The following is a 14,788-nucleotide window of genomic DNA, read 5'->3' as shown; positions in this document are numbered from 1 at the left end:
CTATATTATTATATAATAATTTTTGTAATTTTTTTTATATTTCTAATTCTATCTCAATTTTCCGAAAAAGTATAAAGAATGTGTTGTTGTTTTATCAAAATGTATAGTTAGTTTTTTTTTGCAGTTGAACTAAGATTCCAGTTTTACACTGCATGCATATTATAAAATTCATTGTTCAACTTTTAGTGGACTTTTAGTAGTAATAGTAGAGGACGTATTAGTATTTATTTATTTTTTCTTATAGACATTTAATAAATGCGTGTATAACTTAAGGGTTAATTTAAGAGTAGCGTTTTATTACGTAAACAAGCTAGAATTTGCCCTTTAGGATTTAATAACGTAATAGTGTTTATTTAGGTTTATTTAAATGTTCAAAATACTCCAAGAAAGCCAAGAAAATATAATAGTTTTATTAAATTTTTTATATTTGAATTGCGAAATACTTCTTTCGGTACCAATAGACAGAATAATAGTAACAAAAATGAGATACCAATCAGGATCTCGAAATAATTGCAAAGTATTTCTTATACAAAAGTAAATGTGTCGTGCTGCTGCTGACTGTCTTGGAGAAGTGGGCAACAAAGTAACTGGAAATAAGGTTTATGAACAGCTCGAGCGTATATTTTAGCGGAACCGAGTGGATTTAAATAAAACGCCATGCACAATGGGTCATTGTCAAAGTGACTCGAATGTTAACTTCACTGAATGATAGAGACCTCTATAAAAGAGCTATTATGTCGGACCTCACGGTTCGCCACGAGGGACATCTTTATTGAATTGCTTTATTCGCTACAATCCCGATGTGTTTGTTGTTTTTAGTAATGGATTTCTTATTTGACTTCATGATTGACTTACTTAAGGAAATTACCAGAATGAACATTTATTATTTTTAACAGTTATTTAATTAAAATGTCATTTCAGTATAATATTGAAGTTCAGTTGCTGGAGAATTCTAGGTGCTAAATGGAATAACGGATTTCTGGGTAATAACTATTGATTTTCAGACAAGTGGAAAGTTCCAAAAAGTAAATGGATATTTCTAGATATTCAGTAGATAATTTAAGCTATCTATAAATATTTACTTATCAGTTATGGAAACTGAGAATTTATATATACTATGTGAGAATTTCAAGCCAAAAGTCCTATGGAATATAATCCAGACCTGTTTATTACCAGATAACTGTGTGTGATTACTCAATCTGATAACAGTAGAAATTACCTGATAGCAAGTATTAATTTTGCAGATGATTAGCAGTAAATGAATATTGGTAGATGATAAAAATATTTGCAAATTTGCAAATCCCCAAGAAAATGCCAAATGTTTTCTAAGTTCAGAGCATTTGCATTTTTTTAAATTTAATTTCAGTTAATAGAATATTAATCAGACTAACTAAATATTAAAAATCAACATTTCTAGAGAACATATGTGATTTTCCCCAATACCTACTTTAAACCACATAACGGCAACATTTTACTAAAAAACTTATTTACAATTGCAGATATTAAGTGCAAATTTATTTATACTAAGTGAAAATGTTGAGGTGGTAACTAAAATTCTCCAGATATTGCGTGAACATTTTTAATAACTAAACAATTTTAGGTCTTAAGTGCACATTCTAGCTGGATAATAAATAGGCATTTCCAAAACATAAAAAAACTTAAATAAGTAGATAATTTTAGATAATAAATAAAAACTTTTTTCTTAATTATTTATTAGGACTAGGATCAAGCAATTCCTATATATTGTCTAGGAACTCTCAGAGAGTGATTGCATATACCTAAAAGCTTTAGACAGTAATTAGCTTTTCAATAATTATCTAAAAATTTTTATTGACACTAGAAATAAGCTACCACTTCCATGTAATAAAAAAATTAATAAAACTTGTAATATTGGCCACAGTAGGAATCTTATATTATTAAAAACAACTATTATTATAAAAGATTTTTCATTATTCATTAATTTATTGCATTCAGTTAGGTAACTATATATAAAAAAATTTAATTCATAAATAGCGATTAGAATTGCATCATTAATCTTGACTTTTAATACTAATTAAATACTACAATTTTCTATAAAAAAACATCGGAAAAACTATGAAAAAAATTAATATTAAATTGTAGACCTTTAATAGCTATGAGGACTAAAAAACTGTTTTGTTTAATTGTAATATTATTTATTTTTTATATGAGAGATAATAACTTACATTTACATACTATAATACAGTTTTAAGTTATTAAAGACAAGGAAAAGGAAAAATTATCGACAGTCAGGTATTACAGTAACCTCATCCAAATAGGGCGATTTATAAAGTATATAAGCTTTAAAAGCTAAAAATAGATTTAATTAATTTTTCAAAGTGATTATACAGGGTGGTCCAGTTTAAACGTCATTAATTTTATTACGTGATAGAGAATAAGTGTTAAAGTTAAGAAGAATTATTTGTTTATTTATGATAACTTTTAAACTACCAGCTCAATTTTAATTAAATTTCGCATGCAGAACGCCAGTTAAAATTAAACGTATCAAATAAAATAATGACTTAAGGTAACTTTTGATCATCTTTTATATTCAACTTTTACAAGCCCGATTTCCTTTTTATTTAAAATTTTTGCAAAATTTTAGCAGGTATTTCTGAACAGTTAAATTAAGATATTTTAAAAACAGTGCCTTAAATCATAATTTTGCAAAAGTAACTTTTTCTTCCAAATTAAATGGAGAATCTAACAGTTTTATCACCTCGTAGATTTGAGACAAAAAAAAAGTCCCTCCGTATGTTACGCCAGTTTGACAATTTTTAAAAAAATTGGCTTCATCAGTAATTTACAATTCACTACAATAACCTGCATGCAAAATTTAATTAAAATTAAGCTGGTAGTTTAAAAGTTATGATAAATAAACAAATAATTATTCTTAATTTTAACACTTATTCTCTATCACGTATTAAAATTAATGACGTTTAAACTGGATCACCCTGTATGAAAACTATAAGAAAAAAATCTGAGCACTTTTTCAGGTTTCCAACTTAATCTAATTGGTTTTAAATAATGGTTTGGCAAAAACGCTCGAAAAGGTAAATTGCCATTGTACACCTTGCATTTTTAATGGAAAAATCCCATAAAGCTTCAAAAAAAAATCAAAAATAAGGAAAACATTAACACTGGAATATTTCAGTAACTTATAGTATAAACTACAATTTATAGAGTAAAGCGGGGAACTATGGCAACATAAATGTCAATCGCTCACATTCTGACCTCCATCGGACCTACTCGCAATACGAACACTGAACCTTAGAGCGTACCCATGTAGGTTTGCGACGTGAAAACTCTCGTTGCCATATTCTCGTCGTCAGAAAGAGTATAATCATAAATGTCCAGTGATACGGTATTGCTATATTACCCGTAGCCTGAGCTAGATATGGCATCTAGCTCAGGGTAATATGGCAACATGTTTTCGTTATGAAAAAATTAGGAATTAGGAGTTTTTATATATTTAATAAAAAATGCTAATGATCCCAAAAACATAAATTTATTTCTAATAAAAGAAGTCAAATACAAAACATGAAAACTTATCAATATAATTCCTAGTGGCTACTAGTAGATATCCTCTAATTTAACTGTTTCTTTAAGCAAATTCGGATAATGGCGTACATTCTTCGCAAAATCTGTCAGATCTCGTACATATCTCATGGATCCATTTCATACATATCACGCACTGAAGCCAGTCGCATTTGGGACCTTTTTTGTCGTAAAATGATCCATGACATTGTGCGCAAAATTCTAATTCATCAATATCGACTTCGGATTCGTCGCTTTCCTACGTTACTACTTCTGTTTCGGTATCTGACGAAGAAGGGCTTGGTAGTTCTTTGGTTTTCTTCTTTGATATCCCGGTTTTCGTCGTTTTCTTAATATTTTGTATTTTTTTCCGTTCTCTTTTTTTTTGTTTTAATTTTCTGTTCTTTTCTTCTTTCTTTGCCCGTTTTGCAGAAATTGTTTCTGGTGAAGTTAGTATCTCGGCATGTTGTTTCCGTTTATAGCCACTTGGTCCTGGTTCGACGCGTGGAACCGGTACAATTGCTTCAAAGGGTTTCGTATCTTCAGGTTCCTCAACCGCAGTGACATTACCTGGTCTGGGATCATTCTCCTCCTCACTGGAAATCTGTTCTGGGTTAAGACTATCTTCAACCGATGGTTGTCCCATTTTGAATTGTTGCAGCCTTACACCAGGCAATATTTAATAGTTGGGCAAATTGCAATCGGCTTAGTTTTCGACCAGGATTATTATATATCCAGTTTTTACAAGTTTAAGCCCAATAAGCTTTCAAGGGCTTAAAGAATGAGCGATCAAGCGGTTGAAGCCAATAAGTGGTGTGGCTGGGCAAACAAAACAGGATCACGTCATTCGCTATAGCAAAATCTAAAAGTTCGACATTGGAACAGTGCGAGGAATGTCCATCCATAATTAATAGAACCTTACCGGTACCTTTCCGCGGAATAAAAAAGTCTTTAAACCATTGGAAGAAAATTTCAGATGTGACATAAGCTGACTTTTCGCCCATAACAACCTTGCCGCCAGGTGGTAGGCCATCTTTGAATTCCCGTTTTGTACTTTTGCCCTTAAATATGCAGCAGGGTGGAAAAAAAGTTTTTTCTGCGTTTACACAGGTTATAACGGAAATAGTTTCTTCTTTTTCAGCGCTTGTGATACAATTTACCATTTTATTATATTATATTATAGTTATTCAATTGCAATCCTGTTTCATCGAGATTAAAAATCTTTTGTGGGGTATCCAATAAATTATTTTCTCTAAGAACGTTTTCCAGTAATTCAAAATATTGTGTACATTCTTGTTTTGTCATGCCCTTGGCCCTGACAGTAGACATACCTTAAGCCCTACGAACGGCCAGTATAGGGTGTCTTCTCATAAAGGCTAGAAACCAGTCTTGTCCTGCCATTTTCCGGTTAGTATTGAATTTATGTGGAATATTTTGTTGGACCACAAAAGAATAAGCAAGCTTTTATAAGAGCAGTTAAAGCAAAGCCGTGAAATGCCATGTTTTGTATATATTTGGCTAAACTTGCTTCTTGTTCCATAGTAAGTGAGCCTTTGCGACCTAATGCCATCTTATCCAAATTTCCGGAACGCACGGAAGGTTCTAACTGGAACATTATAAGTACGACTTATTTCCCGAACCGATCCTTTGCCTGCACGAATATCACTTACTGCATTTCGAAGATCTACTTCTGACCATTGGGCCCTTCTATTTTTCCAAATATAAGAACGTGGCATTGTGTTTATCTGGAATGATAAAAAAATACGAATCACCATGAGCTATACCTATCAAAAAAGTACTTGGGGTAATATGCCGCACTTGCATTTTCATGCGGCATATTACCCCACGGTGCAACACCAACGTTTCAACCTAAAGCAAAAACCCGGTGTAAATACAGTCACTGGCGAAGGTGTTAAATGTTAGATTATGAATCATACCTCGCCACAGCAACGTGGATGATTTCAATCGGATCACAAAAACTTTTAAAAACTCCTACCATATATCGTATAAAAATAATTTTTGGTGGGTACTTACCAGTTTTTCGGGTTTATCGTGCACTAAATGATGAAAATTATAGGAAATCAGTAAACAGGTGGTTGACTACGTTAATGTCGACAGGTTACTATGGTAGTACGATGGCGTAACCGCCAGAGTGAGCTATGAGCGAACTGAGGCATATTACCCGATGCGGCATATTCCCCCGCTTTACTCTATATAAATATAAATTTAGCAAAAAATCTCCCTATTGCTTATTTATTATCTTATATTATAAATTACACATATTATTTTATTCACACCATTTCACAAAAAAATTCCAATTATTGAGGGTGACATACCCTAGACAAATTACATTCTAAAGAGAAACAAAAGAATACATTAATAATAATTATAATAGTTGCCTACAATGATATATAAAAAAATAAATTTAAGGTTAAAGTTTCCGAATTATTAGATGCTATGCGGGGGCACCTTAGAAGATTTAAATGCTGCAATAAGTTAAGTGAATTAATTTAATTATTTAAAAGCTTAAATAAAAATTTCAGATCGACCGATTTTTGCCTCTCCTTAAGGCTACAGAAGAAAAACTTAAAAAAAAATCTGGGTACACTGCATAATATTTACATAAATAAAAACTTACGCTGAACATTTCCTAGTTCATTCATATGATTTTTGCATTATGGTAACAACACTGTATACTCCGAAATTGATCTTACATGAGCCGCTTAGAGGAAAAGTGGTATATATCAGTATTTTTTAATTTTTGAGTTATACCATTAATTATGTTTCTACTGGTCTAATATATTCAGTCGAAAACTGGTATAAGTCAAAATTTTAACTTAGCTAAGATAAGAGCTTCCTAACGTTATTCCTCTCAACATAAAGGGGGGTTTACACGATGCCAGTGACTTGAACAAGTTACTAGAATCCAGTACCAAAAGCAAGTGCTTTGGAAGATAGTTCTTGTCTAAATGATGCCAGTCATTTGATCAAGTAACTTGCATAAAATCCATTTTATCAAGATATTATTATTTTATAAATCCATTTTGTAGTGTAGGTTACAGGCGAGAATTAAAAACGTTAAATTTAAATGATGAGTGCGAAGCAGAAGGAATATGTTTTACTTAAAAGAAGCTTAATATTAGGTGTTAAAGTACTGATAGAGGAGTTAATTGACATTGTTCAGAGTGAATTAACAACAAATCCCAAGAAAAGAATTTGGGTTAGAAAATGGCTGGCAAGGAGAAGCACGCATGGTGCATCTAACATGCTTTTAAAGGAACTTGCCATCGAAGACGTTCAAGAATACAGAAACTGTATGAGAATGTCTCCTGCTTCCTTTGACGTTCTTTTGAAAAAAATATCGCCAGCTATACAGCGATCTGACACCACAATGAGAATGGCTTTACCTGCCAGAACAAAATTAGAAATTACTCTGTCATATTTAGCTACTGGAAATAGTTACCGAAATTTGCAGCAGCAATTCCGCGTTTCCCGGCCTGCAATTTCCACGTTTATTCCAGAAGTTATCATATTATTCAATTAAACGTAAAATAACACATTATTCTTTAAACTGAAATCTAAATATTAAGTATGAATGAAAATAAAGTATATGATTCTAACCCCAATTATCAGTATCTAGATCAAAAGCGGATCTATATGCTTCGGAAAGAATATTGCTTGTATTGTTATCTGCCGGTGGTAGGGATGTGTTGGGTGATTCTGGACAAATCAAGGTTTCACCTGATTCCGGGATCGGCAAAGTACTAAATGCACTGGTGCATCTGGAAGAACCTAATGAGGTGCTTGTACCTTCTATATTTGACACTCTGGAACGAGTCAAAATTTGCTGAATTTCAGCTCGAGCCGTGACGGCCGCTAAAAGGGGCAACTTATTTAATTGTGCAGCTACGCTCTTCCCGAAAATATCGAATTCATTTTCAGATGATTCCGTAGATTGTAGATCTCGAATAGACGTCGTTAAAGAATTTAAGTCTTTGATGCAACCAGCAACTTCTTTAATCTTGGACTTCGCTGCCTTATGGCGTTTTGGAGTAGGTTCATTAATAGCTCCACTAACATTCGCTTTTATTACCTCTGCTGCTAATGGTACTTCTTCGTGTGTTGCCTCTTCAACTTCATCTTCTACTTGTAATGTATTCGATCCATTATATGTTTCTGAAGCCTAGAAAATATCTCATATTCACACATTTGGCATAATAAGAAATTATTTAGTATTTTTTATTTTAGGTACCAAAAAGTAACAAAGAATGGAAAGCTATCGAAAGTGATTTCAACCATAGATGGAATTTTCCAGGATGTTATGGTGCCATTGATGGAAAACACATACTTATTCGAGCTCCTGAGAATTGTGGCAGTAACTTTTTCAACTATAAGGGACAAAACAGTATTATTTTGATGGCAATTGTAGACGGAAATTACAATTTTATATACATTGATGTTGGCTACAATGGAAGAGCCTCAGATGGAGGAGTTTTTGCGCAGTGTTCTATTTTTGCTGCTTTAGAAAACAATATATTACCGGATGGTGGATTTCTTGTTGGACACGACGCTTTTCCGTTAAAGCATTATTTACTTAAACCATATTCAAAGAATGTACTTACTGTTGATGAAAAAATCTTCAATTATAGATTGTCTCGTGCAAGAAGAATTGTGGAAAATGGTTTTGGTATTTTAGTGTCTAGATTTCGAGTTTTTGAGAAACCCATAGCTTGTGGACTATCATCAGTGGATAAAATAGTCAGAACATGTTGTGCCCTACATAACTGGCTTAGATGCACTACTGTAAATGAATATTTGCCAAAGGGATCCGTTGACGAAGAAGATATCGATCAAGGTAGAATTATTCTTGGAAGTTGGAGGTCAGAAGTAGCTGGTTTGCCATCAGTTTCACGTATAGGAAGTAATCATTCTTCACAATTTGCAAGAAATTTAAGGGATAAATATAAACACTATTTTATGACTACAGGGGCCGTTTCATGGCAGGAACGAATGATTTTTTAATTTCATTTTAATATATTTTGTATTCAATTACTAATATAGGTACATATAATAAAAAATATATAGTAGCTTCTTACTTACCAAATTACTGCATGTTACCCTTCTCTTATCCATTGTTTGTAAAAACATATGCATAACTGAAAACCACTTCATTTTTGGTTTATATATTTCATCGGCTCCGGCCCCAGAGCTTTGCGATTTCTTAATTTTTGCTACCTCTTGTACATACGTCGACCTTAGAGTTTTTATTTTGTTTTTTACATCTATTGGGCCAAAATTCTCGATTTCCATTGTTTCCACAATTCTTTTTATAGCCGACTCACGGGCTTGTTTATTTCTATAGATTACCAACTGTGTATTCCAAAGGCACTCTTCCTTCCTATATAATTCTACAAACTTTACTGTGGTATCTTCAGTCCATTTTGCGCACATTTTGAATAATAATAACACCTACACTTTAAAACAATTACTAAAACTACGTACTGATTTATTTACTAAAATCGAACGCTGGAATCATCGTGTCTACACAGGTTTAGTTAAGAGGATAGTGGGAGTGGGGGTAACCACTTGCTCCAGTAAATAGAAATGCTTTCTATTCACTGTACTGGAATCGTTACTAAAATCAGTACTGGAATTTAGTATTGGAATATATGTTTACACAAAGCAAGTACTAAAATCCAGTGCTGGATTTTAGTAACTTGTTCAAGTCACTGGCATCGTGTAAACCCCCCTTAACGGATTCGTTCGCTGGAATAGTGGTATAAGTCAAGGCACCACGCTGTTCCGATGTCGCGCCAGGTCCTATTAAACTCGCTTTTTCTTGTTTAGTCAGGTTTTTTTAGTGTTATGGTACGTAGTGTGTATTTTGTGGTTGACTAGATAGCATCAAAGTTTTATTATTTCTTTAGTTTGTTGAAAAACGTGGTTTTGTTTACGGAATAAATGAGTGATTTAAACGATATTCCTGAAAACCGTATAGATAGTGACGAAAATAGTGTACAAAGGGGGAAAAATCGTGTGCGACATTATAACGATCATAAGAAAACCAAGGCAAAAATATTGAGGAACACCGGCAAGCAGTATGTTACTGGTAAAGGCACGATAATAATTCCTGCAGAGAGTTTTGAAAACAGCACGTGTGGCTGTGTAAAGCGTTGCAATAACTTTTTTAGCGAGGAGGAAAGAAACGGCATGTTTTCTCGTTTTTGGAGTTTGGGCGATTTTTCTCGACAAAATGCTTATGTTTCTGGACTTGTCCAAAGAGTTCCCGTGAAACAACGCCGTCCTAATGAGCTGGCTGATACATCAAAGGGGCCTAAGTCTATTACTTACAAATACATTTTAAATAATAAAACAGAAAGTATCGTAGTTTGTAAAAAGTACTTTTTGGATACGTTTGTTATCTCAAACGGGAGACTTCAAAGACTTCTAAAAAAGGAAGAAATGGGTAATATACCAGGAGAAGATCTTCGTGGAAAAAAGGAATGTGTGCACAACATCTGAAGAAGCACTTAATGAACATATTGGTCTTTTCCCGCGATTTGAAAGTCACTATACCAGGGCTCATAACCCAAGCAGGAAATTCTTAAGCCCTAATCTCAACATTCGAAAATTATATAATTTGTATATACAATACTGCGATGAAAAAGGTTTACCTCAGGAGCAAATTATTAAAGAACATATCTATAGGGACGTATTCAATAAGGAATTCAACCTGTCGTTCCATAGCCCTAGGAAGGACACTTGTGCAAGGTGTGACAAGTACAAAATTAAAACATCCATTTTACACGACGGACCTCATAAGAACGAACTAGAGACTGAGCATCAGCTGCATCTGAGAAAAGCCGAACAGGCAAGAAGAGCCTTAAAGGAAGATACAGAAACGTCAAGAGACTTAGACTCTACTGTTGTTTTGACCTTCGATCTTCAGAAAGCGTTAGCTTTCCCCAAACTTTCTACATCAAATGCATACTATAAGCGTAATATGTACGTTTATAACTTGGGTATTCATCACACTTTAACTGGCCAAGCATTTATGTATATCTGGGATGAAACAGTGGCCTCTAGGGGTTCTCAGGAAATCTAAAGTTGTCACTGATTTGGAAAGCGATAGTTCAGAATCCTAATAATAACGTTAGTAAGATTGATCACAAGTTTATGGTGTCTGGTCACTCCTATTTACCTAACGATAGAGATTTTGGGCACATAGAAAGGGCAGCCGAGCCGGCCTCAATCTACAGTAAAGATGACTGGATTCGAGTAATTCGCAATGCAAAAAAATCCAAGTTTCAGGTGTACGAAATGCAACAAAATAACTTTTTTTCGACTAAGAATTTGGAACAGTCAGTCACGAAAAGAAAAACAAACAATAATAAAGTGCCTTTCAAGTGGTTGCAAGTCCAGTGGCTACAGTTTGACAGCATTCCTTACGAACTCTTGTATAAGGAAACATTGATGACGTGGAATTTAGTAGTTTGGATCTAAAAAAATCAGCCAAGGGAAGAACCCCGTACTTCCTTTTCTTCTGCAAGCTTACAACCACTGTATGATACTCCTAGATCAGTTACTGTAGCTAAGAAAAAGGATATGATAGAACCTCTTCAGTGGATTCCCCCGATTAAGCATCAGTTCTTCCTGGACTTACTGACAAAAGAAGATGCTGTTGACAGTGGTCCATTGTCCGATTCTGATGAAGATTAATTTGTTTAATAACTTGTTCTTACTCTCCTTACTGTAAGTTTAGTATGTAAGATAAGTAGTAGTAATGTTTTGCTCTTCAAGCTCTATATTTTTTGAACACTTTTATCAGTAATAGTTATCATAGTAAACATACCACAGCTATTATTTTTCTTTGGTTCATCAGTTTTGTGAAATTTGGTTAACTTTTACGAGGAAAAGTGATATAACTTTCCAAGTAATACCACAATTTCCATGTTTTTGAAAAAAACTTACTGAAAGAATGCCATTGGGCGGCAAAAATGTAATTAATGGGCGCAATCAGTAAAAATGTTTACCATATGAAATTTTAGTACAGGGTTATTATAAATATGTATAAAAAAGTAATGAATATGTTACTGTGATTTTTTAATTAATCATATAATAATTAATAAATCATCCAGATGCAAAATATCAATTTTCTAAATTTCTATTTTAAGGGACCACTTTTCCGCTGAACGGCTCACATAAGGGAAATACAAAATTTACAGACTTAGGATATAAATTTCTCTTAATTATCATATTACTACACGAAATGCTTAGTTAATAACTGCAAAATAGTGGTTACTACCTGGAAATATCCCTTTAATATAAATGAACTTACACTTACTATTTGCAGTTGTAAATTAATTTTTTAATAAAAATAATTTATTTATATTAGTTTTATGCCTGAATTTCCGTTGTGTGGTTTTAAGTGCCTGGAAATAATATTTAGAAGTTTTCACTTCTTTTGGCAGAGATCTTCGGAGCGGTTATAGCTTTTTAGTAAAAAAAAAACAAAATATACAATATTAATTTTTTTGCTTTTGTTGACTTATACAGGGTGATTTTCAACCTATGCGCATAAACTTGGGAAATGGTAGATGAAGATCAATAATGAGTAATAATAAGAAAATAATGTAGTAAAATATTTTTGGTTTCCGAAATAAAGTTAAACAAATGTCAACAGAACGTGTATTAGACGAACTTATTTTGTTTATTAATAACTGATAGTAAACAAGTCATAATATTTGGAATTTGTTGTTTGGAATCTTTAGCAGTACTTAGTTTGTTGGTGGCTGTGATCGTTTTCGATCGTTATTTTCACACGAACAAAATAAAAGCGTCAAATGTAACGGCGCACATTTTTACAAACGAAGAACTTGTCGACTTGGTTTTGGTTTACGGAGAAACGCATCAGAATGCAGTAGCAGTAGCTGATCTGTATGCCCAAAGATTTCCCCGAAGATATCACCCGAGACGTGGAGCTTTCTTACGTGTTATTCAGCGGGGTAGAGAAACTGGCAATTTGCGGCCGCGGCCTGGACAAGATGGAGGAGCTATTAGACCTAGGCACATTCTAAATCTGGAGGAGGATATTTTAGAAGTTATCGAAGAACAACCTGGAATTAGCACTAGGACAATTGCAGCGCGATTTGGAATATCGCAATCTACAAGTTGGCAAATTTTAAGGCACGAGTTGCTGTACTCAAGAGTGTACAAGCCCTACTTCCAAGAGATTTGCCGCTTCAAGTACACTTTTGTGAGTGGTTGTTACATCACCAGCAGTTAAGCCCAAACTTTACCATGAACATTTTAGTTACGGATGAGGCAAATTTTACGCGCAATGGAATTTTCAACTTTCATAACACTTATTACTGGGCTTTGGAAAATCCGCATATTACACGGAGAACATACTTTCAACAACGTTTTTCTGTAAATGTATGGGCTGGAATTCTGAACGGGATGCTCATCGGATCTTTTACTCTGGAAAATCGTTTGACTGGTACTCGGTATTTAGAATTTTTCCGCAACAATTTACCAGTGCTCCTTGAAAATGTGAATCTCAACGTTAGGCAGAGCATGTGGTTTCTTCATGATGGTGCTCCACCACATTTTTCACGACCAGTGCGACAACATTTAGATCGTGTGTTTCCCGGACGATGGATAGGTCGTGATGGTCCAGTTGGGTGGCCCACTCGCTCGCCTGACCTTAATCCATTAGACTTTTATTTGTGGGGTCATATAAAAACAATGGTGTATGTAAACGAAGTTGATACTGAGCAAGAGCTACGACATCGCATAAACGCTGCCAGTGACGCAATTCGCCTACAGCCTGGTTTGGCCCGTGCATGTACGTCTTCATGGATTCGACGAGCTCAAGTTTGTATAGAAAATAATGGAAACAACTTCGAAAAGTTGCTTTAAATTAGTTTAAATTAAACAAGTTAAAAAATACACGTTTTTTATTTAAAAAATATGGATATCTCCAAAACTAAAAATATTTTACTACATTTTTTTTTATTATTACTCATCAGCAATCATTTCCCAAGTTTATGCGCATAGGTTGAAAATCACCCTGTATTATCCAATTTTAAGTAATAATATTTATATTATAGTAAAATTAATTTAGGAAAGTTTTAATCTTCTGGGGATTTATAATATGAAAATTTCTACTATTTTTGTCGAAATGAAATTTTCAAAGTAACAACAGTTCTCTAGTAAAAAAGTAGGTTTTATTAATGTTTTGTACTTCTATTTTTAATATTAGATATTTTAAATGCCAATAAAAAAATTGCAAATTTAGATTAAAAATTTTCTGACAAGATGTTCAATAGAACTTTGAAAAAGTCGATAGATATTGTCTGGAATTTTCTGGTCACTTTAAAGGGGTAGACAACTTAAAATTACTTAAACCGGTTAATATCAATAGAAAATTAAATGCTCAGCAATATTCAAAAATCAAAAAAACATTCTTAACAGGGATAAAGGTCCAATCCCTTATAGTCAATTATATAGTTCAGTTAGTGTTTAAAACTTGTTTGGCCATGTATTCATTGCATTTTTTTGCGATTTATATAGTTTAGTTTTAATCTTCTCCCGAAGATGCTAACATCCTTAGCGAAACACGCGTCAAGAACAAAAATAAAGAGTTTTGGTTAGTGGTAAAACTGTCTCGTAATTTGAGCGTTACACCAAAGGACTATCTTTTTAAATATCGATAAAAGTATTATGTTTTTAATGTATTTGTTTTCATTCAAAGATAATTTATTATCAAAATATTGGAAAAATGTCTATTTTAAAAAATTCCGCTTATAACTATAATTTTCTAAATACTCACCCACATATATTATAACGATATTTATTCATATACACCAGTTCCTCCGGAAGATTTGTAGGAAAAAAAGTCTTTTCAAAGCTTTATTAGCAGCAATAATGAAAACCCAGTCATTTCAGAGAACCATCTAAAACAAAAAGAAAACTAGAGAATTACGTCTAATTAGTTCCTATAATTAAAAAATATTTTTTCTAATAATTATAGAAAAACTATATAAAACACAGTACAGTAATAATAAGCTTATAAAAAGAAATTAACCATAATTAAAATTACAATTCCTTAAGAGAAATTATATTTAGTTTATATGCTTATTACGATACATAAATATACAGGGTGATAACTTATAATCATTTAAATGTATTGAAATCATGAACCCGCATCACTTCCATTCAACTACTATGA

The 14,788-nt window shown here is 33.0% G+C and overlaps 1 protein-coding gene and 1 long non-coding RNA gene across 2 annotated transcripts in view; both read right to left on the bottom strand.

The window, feature by feature from the left end:
- Nucleotides 1-7,161: 7,161 nt before the first annotated feature.
- On the bottom strand, nt 7,162-9,006 carry LOC126735819 (uncharacterized). The gene is made up of 2 exons (XM_050439904.1): nt 8,656-9,006; nt 7,162-7,738 (listed from the first exon to the last, which is right to left on the bottom strand). Exons 1-2 carry the CDS (start codon nt 9,004-9,006, stop codon nt 7,172-7,174), a joined length of 918 nt encoding a protein of 305 aa, XP_050295861.1. The 3' UTR covers nt 7,162-7,171.
- A 4,925-nt stretch (nt 9,007-13,931) lies between these two features.
- LOC126735951 (uncharacterized) overlaps nt 13,932-14,788 on the bottom strand; it is a 327,730-nt gene continuing 326,873 nt past the window's right edge. The window contains exon 5 of the long non-coding RNA XR_007660560.1: nt 13,932-14,513. This is a non-coding gene — a long non-coding RNA (uncharacterized LOC126735951). The remainder of the gene's footprint in view (nt 14,514-14,788) is intronic.

The sequence above is a fragment of the Anthonomus grandis genome, chromosome 1 (genome assembly GCF_022605725.1).
Source record: "Anthonomus grandis grandis chromosome 1, icAntGran1.3, whole genome shotgun sequence".
NCBI lineage: Eukaryota > Metazoa > Arthropoda > Insecta > Coleoptera > Curculionidae > Anthonomus > Anthonomus grandis.
This window is presented reverse-complemented; position numbering and strand designations above follow the sequence as displayed.